Source organism: Pleurodeles waltl, chromosome 8 (assembly GCF_031143425.1).
Source record: "Pleurodeles waltl isolate 20211129_DDA chromosome 8, aPleWal1.hap1.20221129, whole genome shotgun sequence".
NCBI lineage: Eukaryota > Metazoa > Chordata > Amphibia > Caudata > Salamandridae > Pleurodeles > Pleurodeles waltl.
Genome location: NC_090447.1, coordinates 246,907,047 through 246,920,335, shown reverse-complemented (window position 1 = coordinate 246,920,335; position 13,289 = coordinate 246,907,047). Strand labels below are relative to the sequence as shown.

Sequence of the window (13,289 nt, the reverse complement as noted above, 5' to 3'; positions counted from 1 at the left end):
TATTCCATCTGGTGTGGGTGGGGGGTAGTTTATTGTCAGATAATTGTTCATCTGTTCTACATCGCACTGAAAATCATGCGCTATCTATGTCAGATGCACTTCCCTTCCCTTTATATACATAGATGACATCTCCAAAATTAGGCACGTCCAGGCAGATATCACTTTCCTTACCTGGAATATCCGTGGACGTATTATCTTCTGAAAGAGGTAACAAGTCCTCGCTTACCTCACCTCTCTCACTACAAGTTTCATAGATCCCAATGGTAGGAACCTACTGCTATGTGGTATCTCAGTGGGCTCCCTTTGGCCTCTTGCCAAATATATATGGCCCTAACTTAGACGCGCCTCATTTTCACTAATCCATACATCCTATTACGGACTGTGTGGATGCAGATGTTATTACTAGGGAGGGGACTTTAATATGATACAACATCCTCACATGGACACCACCAGTTAAAATATGCCTGATAAGCCCCAATTCCGAGTGATCCTTCGGATATCATTGACACCTATATATTACATGACGCTTGGCGTATACACCATCCGACAACAATGGAGTACACGTTTTACTCTTCTCTCTATGCTCCCGCTTGTTTTTTTTTTTTTATTCTGATCCCTTTTCTGTTGTTGGGCTGTTGTTTTATTCTGCAAAAAACTTAAATTAAAAAAAGAAACCTCACCACTGGGAGAAATTGGGTTGTTGGTTGACTGGTGTGTAATCCCTGGTCAAGCAACAGTCACAGTCCTTTGGAGGGTGAATTACATCACAAAAAGACATTAATTTAACCTGTGCTTAACCCTAGGTCACTTGGCACAGAAAGCAGTCATGCTAAACTTAAAGGCAATCTATTAAGTATTTAAGAAGCATACAGCAATATAGTGAAAACACAACACAATAGAAACCCCAAACCAATTTAGAAAAATTGATGCATTGTATTTAAACTATTTGACACCCAAACCATCAAAATTCAATTAGAAGAACCAGAGGTATGATTTGGTAAAGTTTAAGGTTCAGAATAGCAAGTCCCCAGTTTAGGTAATGACCACCTGGGCACCTTTACCACCGCAACAAAGGGTCAGTGGATGTAGACTTCCTGGCAGTTCAAGATTCACTCAGGCTTGTTGCAGGTGTGCGTTCAAGATGGTGGGAGTCGGTTGTGTTGATGTGGCTCTGAACACGGGGCCACATAAACTAGTCCTTGGAGTCACTTTTGAAGTCCTGAGTGCCAGTAAAGATGCATGGCTCCACAGCAGGACTGTCCTCTAAAGGTTCAAGGCAGGCTCCAAGCTGCAAAGTAGTCCTTCCAAGTACAGTAGCAGTCTGGTATAGTGCACAGCAAGTCATAGCAGGCAGTCCTCTGAGAGTCCTTCGCAGGTCCAGTAGTGAACTGAAGAGGGGTCTGAAAGCTTTCATTTTATTCCCTAATGCCCTGCTCCTAGAAGTTGGGAGACATTTTGAGAAGGGCTTTTAAAGTTACAGGAATTTCCTGACTCCCCTGCCCTGGCTCCTACCAGGCGGCACTGGAAATACAAGGTTGTTAAGCCTATTGTGTGATGGCAGGGCCCAGTTTATTCAGGTACAAGTGGGTTTGTGCTGAGCTCGGCCCTCCCCCATCAAATCATATAATGGCCTTTTCAGGGTCTGCTATTCCCACTATGGTGTAAGTGTCTGGTGTGAATTCACAAGGTCTCAACTGTCAGTTACACTCAGTCATGTGGCCTAAGGCAGGCTGCTGGCAACTTCCTAAAAGTGGCCTTTTTAAATTCTAAGGATAACTTCGACTTTGCAATTTAAGAGGGTTTATCATTACAAGTTCATAGATATCAAACATTACATACCTGCCACTTGTGGTTTAGGAATTACAGGTTATTAAAAATTACATGGAACCCCCATTGTTATCCTAGGAGAGCGGTAGGTCTCCCAGTAGTAAGAAAAATGAATTTAGGAGTTTTTCACTACTAGGACATGTAAAACTAAAAAGTACATGTCCTACCTTTTAATTACACAGCACCCTGACCTATGGGCTACCAAGGGCCTATCCTATGGGTGACCTATATGTACTAAAAGTGTAGTTTAAGGCTTGGCAAGGGGTTTTAAATGCTAGCATATCAGTGGGACACTGCTCTCAGGCTGCAATGGCAGACTGGGACATGTTTTAAAGTGCTACTTGAGTGGGTTTCACAATAAGTGCTGCAGGTTCACTGGTAGCATTTAAGTTACAAGCCCAGGGTTAGTGTATACCACTCAACAAGGGATTTACATGTACATTAAATATGCCAGTCAGGTATATGCCAATGAAACTATGTTTTAGGGAGAGAGCGCAAGCACTTTAGCATTGGTTAGAAGTGATAAAGTGCACAGAGTCCTAAGGCCAACAAGCAAAAACCCAGCAAAAAGTAGAAGGAGGTAGACAAAATGTTTAGGGAGCCCCGTAGAGAGGGCCATTTCCAACAACCACTGAATTAGATTTTTAAGAAACATCAAATGTAGTTATTCATATTGTTCTCATATCTGGTCAAAAACTAGAGATTGCAGAGTTATGGTTTTATTCTAAACATTATTTCTTCTCGTAGCACAGCTACAGCTCTTGCTAATAGTTTTTGCCAGCAAATCCCTGTAGGTACATGTCAGCATGTCAACACTGGATGTTTGTGAGAATCACTTATAAATACTAGGAGCACTACCATGTGGGCTACAAGGCCTCCTCAGGGGTGACTTATTTAATATTCAAAAGTAGGTTTCTTCACTGACAAAAAGGGCTATTTTGACAGAGTCACCTACCTGCAGGTTTAAAACCTGTAGGAGTCAGTCCACAAGGTAGGACTGAAGCCATGATTCCTGTACCAGATTAGTGGAAACCACATCATGTGCTGCAGACCACAGGTGCCATTTAACTTTTCAATGCAATTGGTGTAATTCCTGCACCATATACTATGGCCTTCCTGGAAAAATGAATATGCCAATTCTGAGTTAGCCAACGTACCCATGTTTTAAGGGGCAGAGCGCATACACTGGGTACTGGACAGTAGTGCCCCCTTGTTTAGAGTTTAAAACCTAGCAGCATCAGTATAGAAAAAATGGTAGCAACCGTGCAAACAAATCACTTTCTGAAACAATGCAAAATAAAATGATTTACTGTGGCAAAATTGCAACTTGAATATTATCCTTACTCATCCAGTTTGCACCAATTAGCGTTGAAATGTCAAACCAGGTTCATTGTAATTGTGAGAGTGCGAGTTTTCTACTATGTTTATTAATGATTTTCATATTAAAAATGTGTAATGAACTAACGTGTAAAACGAGAAAACTTCTGAAATATTAATTTTTCTGTTCTTGGCTAAGCAAAATTATATTCTAATGCTGTGGTTATTTTCCATGATTCAAAGATTTCATAATAGGTGTTTTCAAAGCTTGTGTAGATGTATCCACAGCTACCCCTAGTGGGTTGCAGTGTTGTGTCTTACAAGGTCATGTATTAACTGAGCATTGCATAAGTTGAAATATTCTATTGTTTGGATTTGTTACTAATATCTGGTCTTTCCTCGAGGATGGAAGTAAATGTAACAGTGAAAGTTTCTTCCTGAGAACAAGATACCGAAGAGGCGGATGAGACAATGGAGTTACTGACGAGACGGAAGAAGCAAAGTTACACTGAAATAAAATGTTATAGTTAGCGTTGATTTGTTAAGTTTAGGTCATCAATTTAGTTGTCTATTGGCTGAAATGAAACCACCCCATAGACTGACCAATCAGGAGTTGATTAGATTTTAGTATAACAACCTGAGTAGAATGATTAGAGGCAGAGTTTGTTGGTTAGTGCGTTGTATTCTTCTAGAGTAGACAAGGTTCGAGACTAGCTGTCGTTAGGCCCAAATCTTCTGATGAGATAGCTGAGGTGTCCTCAAGTTGAAGCTGATCATTCACTGTTACTACTATTGTGGTAATGTATGTTATTAAATGTGAATTGTGTCTCTCTTGGTTTCCAGGTACCAGCTGCAACTAATGATTTTATTGCTGCACATTAATAATTTCTTATATATCATAATCAAATTAAGAGTTTTCTAAATTAATGTTACTAAATTCTTTTCACATGAAGCCCAACATGTAATGCTAATTTGTGGTTAGTTAGAGAATTAATCCTGATATGCTTATGACTTCTCCTAAAATCATTTGATGCTGAACTAATGTATTCTTTGCCATTATTACCAGTTTTTGCATTGTTAGTAAGTGTGATTCTTTTGGAGATAATTTGTGTAGTTGTATTAATCAAACTGAAATATATATACGTCGTCTTAATCAGCCGCTAATGATCTTATATGCTTATCATTTGTGTTTGAGAGTTATTTTCGTGACACTAGCATTGTTAATGTAGGGAAATAAATCCATGACTTTTAATTACTAAACTGGTGTAGTTATTGACTGAAACTTTATAATATTGATTGTTGTTATTGATGGTCCTCGCACCTCCCATTGGTGACATCCCCTCAAACCTATGTCGCTTCGATCCATCGTCCTCTAGTGCTGAGTCCACTATTCAGTATCGATAATAGCTAGGATTCGGTGGCGCGTTAGCATAATGCTATGAACAATATCAAATACGCTTCCTTTCATAGCCTATTATGCTGCATAAAATGCATTTTCATGCCACGTAATTCGCTTTTCGTTTGCTTACAACTAAGTCAATCTTTCTGCATGATTTGGTCCTCCCCTGCACTATAATGACAAATATCCTTGTTACAGATTACAAGGAAAACTGGAAGCTTGTTGACTAAAGAACTCCATTGTGTCACAGAATCCCTTGTATTAGTTACAAGATGATGAGGAAGTCTTTAATAAGATTATTCTTGAAGAGTTTTGTGAAATGTCCTCTAGACCAGCTCTAGCAAGATACTGCAGCTCAGAGCTGTTCTTTTAGACTGACGCGCAATCAAGCCGTGCGGAAGCATGGGTGCCTTGGGCCCTAGTGCAAGCAATGAAACTACCCCCTTATCCACTGTTTCATATGAAATATCTGCTATAATTGAGTAGCCATACACACATGGGTGCCGATGCCACTGCTTTTACTGCACTGCTGATAGTTAGGCTCCTACAATTGATGCCCTTTATCACAAAACAATACTCAGAATGATCTGACCTTTTCTGAGTGTGTCTTTCAGCTTTCATGTAACTGCAGCCCATCCATATAATAGTGAAAATTTTCACTAAGGAGCACGTCAGGAAGACATTTCAGAATGTTTGTTATGAAATAAGGTTCTGCCCTACAACACATTTTTAAATATAAAACATATGATACTCAAAGGCAGTGTTTAATTTGAAATGGTGGTTTCCGGTGCGGGCCACCGGTACTTATTTTTGAGGGCCGGCACTCACTTTCCTGTCTCAGACATTTACTGCTGGCAAAAGACAGGTATGGGAAAGACGGAGGAAGAGAAAAATGAAAAAGCGTCACAAAGGGAGAAAGCAGAAAGTTACAAGAGTGAGCTGAAGAGGCAGGGAGTGGCTATAAATGGATTCAAGTGGCCCGAGATGGCTTCAGGATTATGTTGCCTCGGCATTCAAAACTCGCACATATTTATATGCAGCAGACGCGTGTTTAAGAGAACAGCTTTGGACAACGGCACTTTTTTATTTACAAGTTAAGCACTGCGCAAAGGTTTTTTCCCATTAGGTGAGTCTTACTTCCTGCTTAAGTGTGAGTTATTGATACAAGTCCAGGAGAAAGTTGTGTTCGCTCACAGATTGTGTACCTCTGCGTTTCTCGCTCTTGGGACCTACTCAGAGAAGATCCCTTTGTTAATAAGTCGTTGATATTCAGGTGAAACTCACGTTTAAGTCAGGACTAAAACACAATCCCGTACATAAAAAAAAACAAGTGAGTCAGGCTCCAGAGTTTTAAAATGAGTATTGTTTTTTTTGGGGGGATTAGGTTGGGACGGAGCAGTCCTGTCCATTAATGCATTCTTGTATTTTCCTGAAGGCTGTGTGACTCATTTAGAGAAGGGTGAGGTTCCATAACTCAAACTCAACTCTACATGGCCCATCTGTAAGCAAAGTTTCCTTCAAGGTTGGGCAGGTCTGCTCTTGTTTACAGCCCTGTGAACTGGCATGCCTTACTCTGGCCAAGTCTACCGAACCCATTAGCAAGGAGTGTATGAAACGATATATCAAACGAAACTCTTTGTTTCTGGTTATTACAGTAGCAATTACAACATTTAAAATGTATGCAGGTAAATAAACTACAGAGTGCATTTCAATTAACAATGTATTGCAACCTAGTGATGGAGTTTTTAAAGTAAGGGAAAGACTCGAAATGTATTGCAATTAGACGACACCCTAGGAATGTAAAAAAAAAAGTTAGGTTTACTTTCTTTATTTCTAATGGAAAAAAAAAAGTTTAATGCCATTCTTATAGACAATATTTTGAAATGTATGGACATTGATCACCAGTTGTTGTTACTAAGTGTGAATAAAACTCGATTTATACAATGAAGTGATCGTGTTTGCATACCTGGCATACCAAGATGGTAACCGGTGGTAAAATTGGCTAGGAATCCTGCTCTTGTTCCACTCCTGTCTGTGATGAAATACACAGTCATCTGGTTGCTGGTAGAGTACACATCTTCTATCTTACTTCTCCCCGTGTAAACACCTGAAAACAAGAAACATTAGGCTAGCATTAACCTGTGCGAAAATTGGAAGGATGAGTGCAGAATATTCTCTAGATACATCAGAAGGGTGAAGAAAGTTCATGTTATGTTGTGAACTTCTGCCCCACACTGAAACGTTTCTATGGGGAATGCGTCTGTTTCATTTTGGTGATGTTTAATTACAGTACACGTCTTAGTAGTTTAATGTCAGAATTGTACAAAAATGTTTAAACCTGATAACCTAGTCTAGCCATGAAACAACTTTGAAAAAGCTGTGAATTGGTATTTTACAGTGGAATGAAAGATAATATCAACGCTTATTCATTGAAAAAACATTAGAAATGTAGGAGTAAACGTGCCTTTTCTTAGGGGCATTTGAAATTGTGAAGTAAACTGTATAGGTTATGGGGACTGCCCACAAAAACAACTAATCATAAACCTATGGGGTAAAAATAACCCCAGAAATTGACTGAAAAAAACAAAGGGTAAAGTCACACTAAAGTTAGGTCTTTTATTAATATATAAAAAAAACACTAAAAATCAGAAGTATATTTTACTGAGCTAACTGTAACTCATGTCCCTTTCATGCATCGGTTATTACCTCACATATTTCATCATGAGTGATATATTAATTGACATCACTGATGACACTCAAAATGACATCGTTGATGGCATTACTGGTAGCACCAGAGTCAAATACAGCAGAGTTATTGACTGCATTTATGTGGGTAATTACACCGCCAATGTGTGGTTATACTTTGATAAGAGTTTTCATAGGAAGAGGTTTTTCTGTTTTGCTAACACCTTTGGGGCGATCTATCAGGCAGGGGCTAAGATAAAAGGGGGTTCACAAAATATAGATTCCCCACATTAATTCCCTTAGTAAATGTTGGAAGCAATACAGAAAGCTGGAAGAAAGTTAGAACATTACACAGAAAGCATGAATTTCGTTATTTGGTGTAAATCTATCCAGCCGTTTTAGAGACATTTAAATTTAAAGAGATTTAAAAAGGTGCAATAGGAGGTGCTCAGGGTGGTTATGAAGGGGTTAAAGCAATAGGCATAGGTATAGATGTACTACTAGTGTCTACATTTTCTTTAATTGGCCACTTTAAAGGGAACTAGTCAATACTGATTGGCTGGTGATAATCAGAAAAAATATGATGTGGTATCCAATACAGTAATCAGGGGCATAGCCCTTTGTGTCCAGAAAATTAATTAACAAAATATATGTATGAGAGTTAAGCACACTTTGACTCCATGGGCATGTGGGGAGGCCCCAAAGCAACGCCCTTTGACAGGTTGGAAACAAAAGTGGACAAAATGGTGTGGCAGTGATTACAGGACTCAGGGCCATGGTTCCCATTAAAATGCAATGTAGTGAATGGCAGGTTTTGAGAGTCATTAAAAGGAGCACATATAAATAGTGATAATAGATTTTAGTCATAAAATAAATCAGATGATGGTGATACCAAACTAATTTCATGTTAGTGTGTTCTGATTTTAACGTGAAAAATATTTATCTTCTGCTGATATTTAATGTACCATGTTTGACAGAAAACTGATTTCTCTGATGATTATGTCATAAAGGTTATGGAAGGTGCTCAAGAAGCTAACGTGAATGCACATTTTCTATGAATTCACACTTTCACTCTCAACAGTGTAAGAATAAAGCCTGATTTTCTTAGTAAAACATGCCCTTTTAACAGGAGCACTAGCAGTGTTCAACTGCAGCTTCACACAGCGCTCTAATAAACAACTAGAGCACTAACAGTTGTATTATGACAAAAGTGTGCCACACCTGAAGCCATCTTGATGGGATCAAAATTGTAAAATTTCAAGCATTTCCTTTATAAATTAACAAGATAAGGGGGTTAATTTTTTCATAGAAAATATGGTTAGTGTTCTAGCAAACTTAAATGAGGACACATTTTCCACAAGTTCTCAAATGTGTTTCTCATCCATATCTTTAAAAAGTTCGGACATGAAGACTGAAACATGCACTTTCAACACTAGCAGCAGTCTGGCAGTTAGCTCCCCAGTATTCTACAGCAGCCTCCCAGAGTGTTCTGAAGGACAACTTGAGCACTAAAATTCTGTATTCATGACAGAATTGTGGTACATCTGAAGCCATCTTCATTGATCCAAAGATGTAAATCTTTGGAAATCAACACAATAAGATTGTTCCGTCATAAAACCTATGACTAGTGCTCTAGGAAGCTAAAATTAGCACACATGAAGAATGTAGGGCAGGCATGAGCAGCAAGCTGATAATGAAGGGCAAGCTGGCAAGGGCAGCAAGGTGACCACTTATGGCAGACAGCAGGTGGTAGGAGAACTCAGACACAGAACGGACGACAGGTGAAAGGGGTTGAGGGGATAGGTGCAGCAAGGTGACTACATAGGGCGGGTAGGCATGGACAGGGGCAGCAAGATGACAATGGAAGGCAAGAGGTGGGTCATCCAGGCAGAAAATATAGTGCAGGCAGGAGGGGTGCAGGGGCAGCATGCTTACCAAGAATGGAAGGCTACTGGGGGTTGGCCACCTATGAAGGATGGGCTAGGCTACCCCCCAGCTGCACATGGCTGAAGGCGGCATGCGGTTGGAATCTTGGCTGAGTACAAATTTAAAAAAAACACAAAACTACTGGAAAAACAAACGTTAGAGAGATGTTATAGTTAGGTATGGTAATAATAGCTTCCCTTTTTAAAAAAAAAACGAAATCCACAGAATAAAAGAAGGTTACAGTAATGTTAGAGTTAGGTGTTGAAAGGTAATTACTTTTAATTACACCCAACATCCATCAGCTGCTTTTAACTTTTCACTCTGATTACAAATTTCACATTTTAACAAATACTGCAGAAGGGCCCCCTCAGGAGAAATATAAAAAAGTGCAGTTGACTCTTGACCTCTCAAACAGGCACTAATCAATTGGATCTCTGACCTAAGTGTCCGCCACAACACAAGGGTAATCATTTTGGGGGCCTTCAATACTTTGAACATTATGAAGATCACTGCAATGCACTAGAGGATGAAGACAAGGCATGGGGAGTCCCAATCTTAAAGAAAAGCAACCTGAGCCATCTTGCTGCATCAGCTAGCCATACCCATTTCATTTCCAGTATTGTTTTAATGGCCACAAACAGAGACCGATAGTGCTCTCGATCTGTCAGCAGCATTTGATAAGGGAAACCATAAAATATTACTATAAAGATTAATAAAGATAGGGGTGGACATGACTCTGCTGAGCTGGCTCAAATCCTACTTAACAAATAGAACCCAAGTAATCTCACTTCCCCCTTTTTGCTCAGAATTCAACAGAGTAAAAAATGGGGTACCTCAGGGATCATCTCTCAGCCCTATTCTCTTCAATATCTACCTACGTCACTCATTAAGTCTTATTGTATCATCTTTGTAAACTATGCTGACAACACTCAGCTTATTCTCTCACTAGACAAAGAAAGACCAGTTACACTAGAAGTATTCCACAACTGCCTAAGAGAGGTTGCAAAGTGGCTGAACAACTCATTAAAGATCTATGGAGACAAAAGTGAGTTTTTATGATGTTCAGCCGCCAAATTTTCATATACACTCCCGAACAATTTCCAACAATGGACAAGCAAAGGCTATCCAGAAACATCTCAGTCAGTGTGAAATCTGGGAGTATACTTTGATAACAAACTCTCCATGGAGACAGATGCTAATAAGACAGCAGCAACATGCTTCGCATTACTCTGTAACCTAAGAAGAATTGTACCAGTTCTTCCACAGCCAGCAACAGAGTTTGTGGTTCAAAGCTCTGTCCTTAGCAGAATTTAATAGAGTAATGCCCAACTATTAGTAGCCTTGGGCTACCTAATAAATAGACTATATAGAGTGCAATCTGCAAAACTAGTACTATACAAACCAATGCATGCGTCCTCTTCTGGAACCATGAAGGAACTTCATTGGCTCCTGGTAAAAGAAAGGATTACATTCAAGTCACTATACACTGTGTATAGGCAATGCAGGAAAAATGACCCATATCCTTACAAAGAAAAAATAAACTAAATGTTATTTACCATCAAGGAACCTTGCCCCGGCTCTGCCAATCTCGTATCTATTCTGACATTTTAGAAAGAGAGATATGCAGGGCAGGCCTTCTCAGTGAGGGCAGCACAACTGTGGAACAAATTTCTAGCCCACCTGAGAGCTAGTAGGAATCTTCTTTGATTTAGGAAAGCTCTTGAAACTTGTTTATTTCCTTCTTCATTCTCATTTTTCTGACTTGTTTTTGCTGGCTTTAGGACTCTGGGTACTTTATCACTGCAAACCAGTGCTAAATTTCTCTCTGTCTAAAATGTATTGGTGATTGGATTATCCATGATTTGCATATTTGATTTACTAGTAATTCCCTAGTATAATGCACCAGGTGTACCCAGGGCCTGTAAATCACATGCTACTAGTGGGCCTGCAGCACTGATTGTGCCACCCACATGAGTAGCCCAATAAACATGTCTCAGACCTGCCACTGCAGTGTGTGTGTGTGTGTGTGTGTGTGTGTGTGTGTGTGCAGTTGTACACTGGCATCCACTTGCCAGGGCACCCTCTTACCAGGCCCAAACCTTCCCTTTTCTTACATGTAGGGCACCCCTAAGTAGGCCCAAGGCAGCCCCCCGGGTAGGGTGCACTGTATCTAAAAGGTAGGACATGTACTACTAAATTCATTTTCACTATTGCCATGCCTATGTTTCCCTTTGGAAAACACGGAGATTGGCTTGAAATATCTTTTAGGTGTAATTTCACATTGGGAGCAGATAGAGATATGGAGTTTCGGGTCTCTGAAATCATAATTTAAAAAACATCATTTGATGAAGTTTGTTGAATACACGTCTGGGTCATGATGGCAGTTGGACTGCTTGTGCATTCACTCTAGACAGTCACACAAAGTGAGCTGAGGTGTGCTCTGCGTATCTATATGGTCCATCGCCAGACTGATGGGTCTTCCTGAGCTAGAGTGATGGGAGTAGCTGATACTTGCAACTGACTAGGGCTGGGCCTGTCCTCACACAAAGCAGTCTCCAACTCCCTTGAGTGTTTCTGGGGCCAAAGCAGGGAAGGCAGGGTCTTGTGCACTACATAAATTTCTATTTGAAGTTTACCTACTTCAAAGACAGAAATTCGTATAAGTACTGGACTTCTGACACCACATAGTCAGAACACTTCTGGACTGATGACATTCTGGGGGTCATTCTGAGCGGCAGGATCTGTCCTGCATTTATCCTCAGAGTTTGATGGCAGTATAAGACACCAATGACCAGAATAATCTGTTGGGGGTCTATCATCAGATGAAATACCAAAACTTGGAGGCAGTAGGCAGAACTATCCCCTTTATACATTGTTGTCCCCTCTGCCCATATAACTGTTAGCTGCAGGAATTAGGCAGGATGGAAATATAGAATGGATCATGCCAACAGCTGAACTTCAAAAGCTATTTCTCCATTCTGATAACATTTTGCTCACTTTATAAAACCAGCCTTCTTCGAATCCACATCTATTATTGATTGTTCACTACTTCTCGATAACTCGGCTTGTAGAATTCAGTGGCTGAAGAGCGAAGTGCCCACACTTATATCACACCAAAGGTAGCATTGCATAAGCAACAGTCCTTCATATTGGGTCCACACAAATCTTATACATTTAGTCATCTTAGTTAACCAGGTTATGGAGAATATGGGTCTGGTTTATAAACTGTGCTTTGTAATAAGTTTTATAGTGCTACAGTAATATTACAAAACTTACCACCAAGTGCTAGTCACAAACTGCACCTTTGCAGTAACACACTTTTGAGTAAGTTTGCTATTTTCAGTATTATAAAACTCCTCTTTTGTAGTAACTTACACTTTTGTAGTAAGTACCTGCCTCCATTATTTACTATAGGACTGTGTTGCAATATCAGTAGTTGGCCATGTGTAGTGCTGGACCTGCAACAAAAGTGTAAGTTTACAACAAATAGCAAGCTACTACAAAAGTGCAACCTTACTTGACAGTGTAACTCACCTTTTCTGTAGGGCTATCCTTGATTTTTTGTTTTCTTTTTGTTAAATCCTATTTCTGCTGACTATAGAGCTCTGTGCACCACACCTGCTAATCAGCTGTAAAGTGCCTGTCCTCCTCGTTTACGCATGGTAAAATTGTCACACAACTGATTGGTTAATTTAGTATGACTCTAAGTCTAAAGTATATGGTACCAAATGTACATATGGCCAATACATGTAATGGCACGAGTGAACTGCCACACTCATTGTGCCATCCACTGTAGTTGCATTGAAAAGCATGCCCCCGAAAATCCATTGTAGCCTGGCAGTTCAGTTCTGAAAATTTGACCTGTAGAAACAACCTCTTTTTGACAGGTCTAAACCTTCCTTTAAAATATATTTATATGCTGCTCCTAAGAAGGCCTTACTGTCCACAGGGCAGGGTGCATGGTATTTAAATGTAGGACATGTAAATATTTAATGTTAATTGTTAGAAATGGGGTCTTTGGTTGGCAGTCAGGTTACCTCCTGTACAAGCAAGGACCCTCACTCTAGGCAGGGTCAAAGAGAATCACCCTCAGCTAACCCCTGCTCGCCCCCTTGGTAGCTTGCCACAAGCAGGC

The 13,289-nt window shown here is 40.0% G+C and overlaps 1 protein-coding gene across 1 annotated transcript in view; it reads right to left on the bottom strand.

Moving 5' to 3' along the window:
- The window catches only part of TMPRSS15 (transmembrane serine protease 15), a 1,384,111-nt gene that overhangs the window by 499,079 nt on the left and 871,743 nt on the right, over positions 1–13,289 (bottom strand). The window contains exon 17 of the mRNA XM_069204099.1: positions 6,510–6,650. Within this exon, the coding sequence (XP_069060200.1) occupies positions 6,510–6,650 (141 nt within the window). The remainder of the gene's footprint in view (positions 1–6,509; positions 6,651–13,289) is intronic.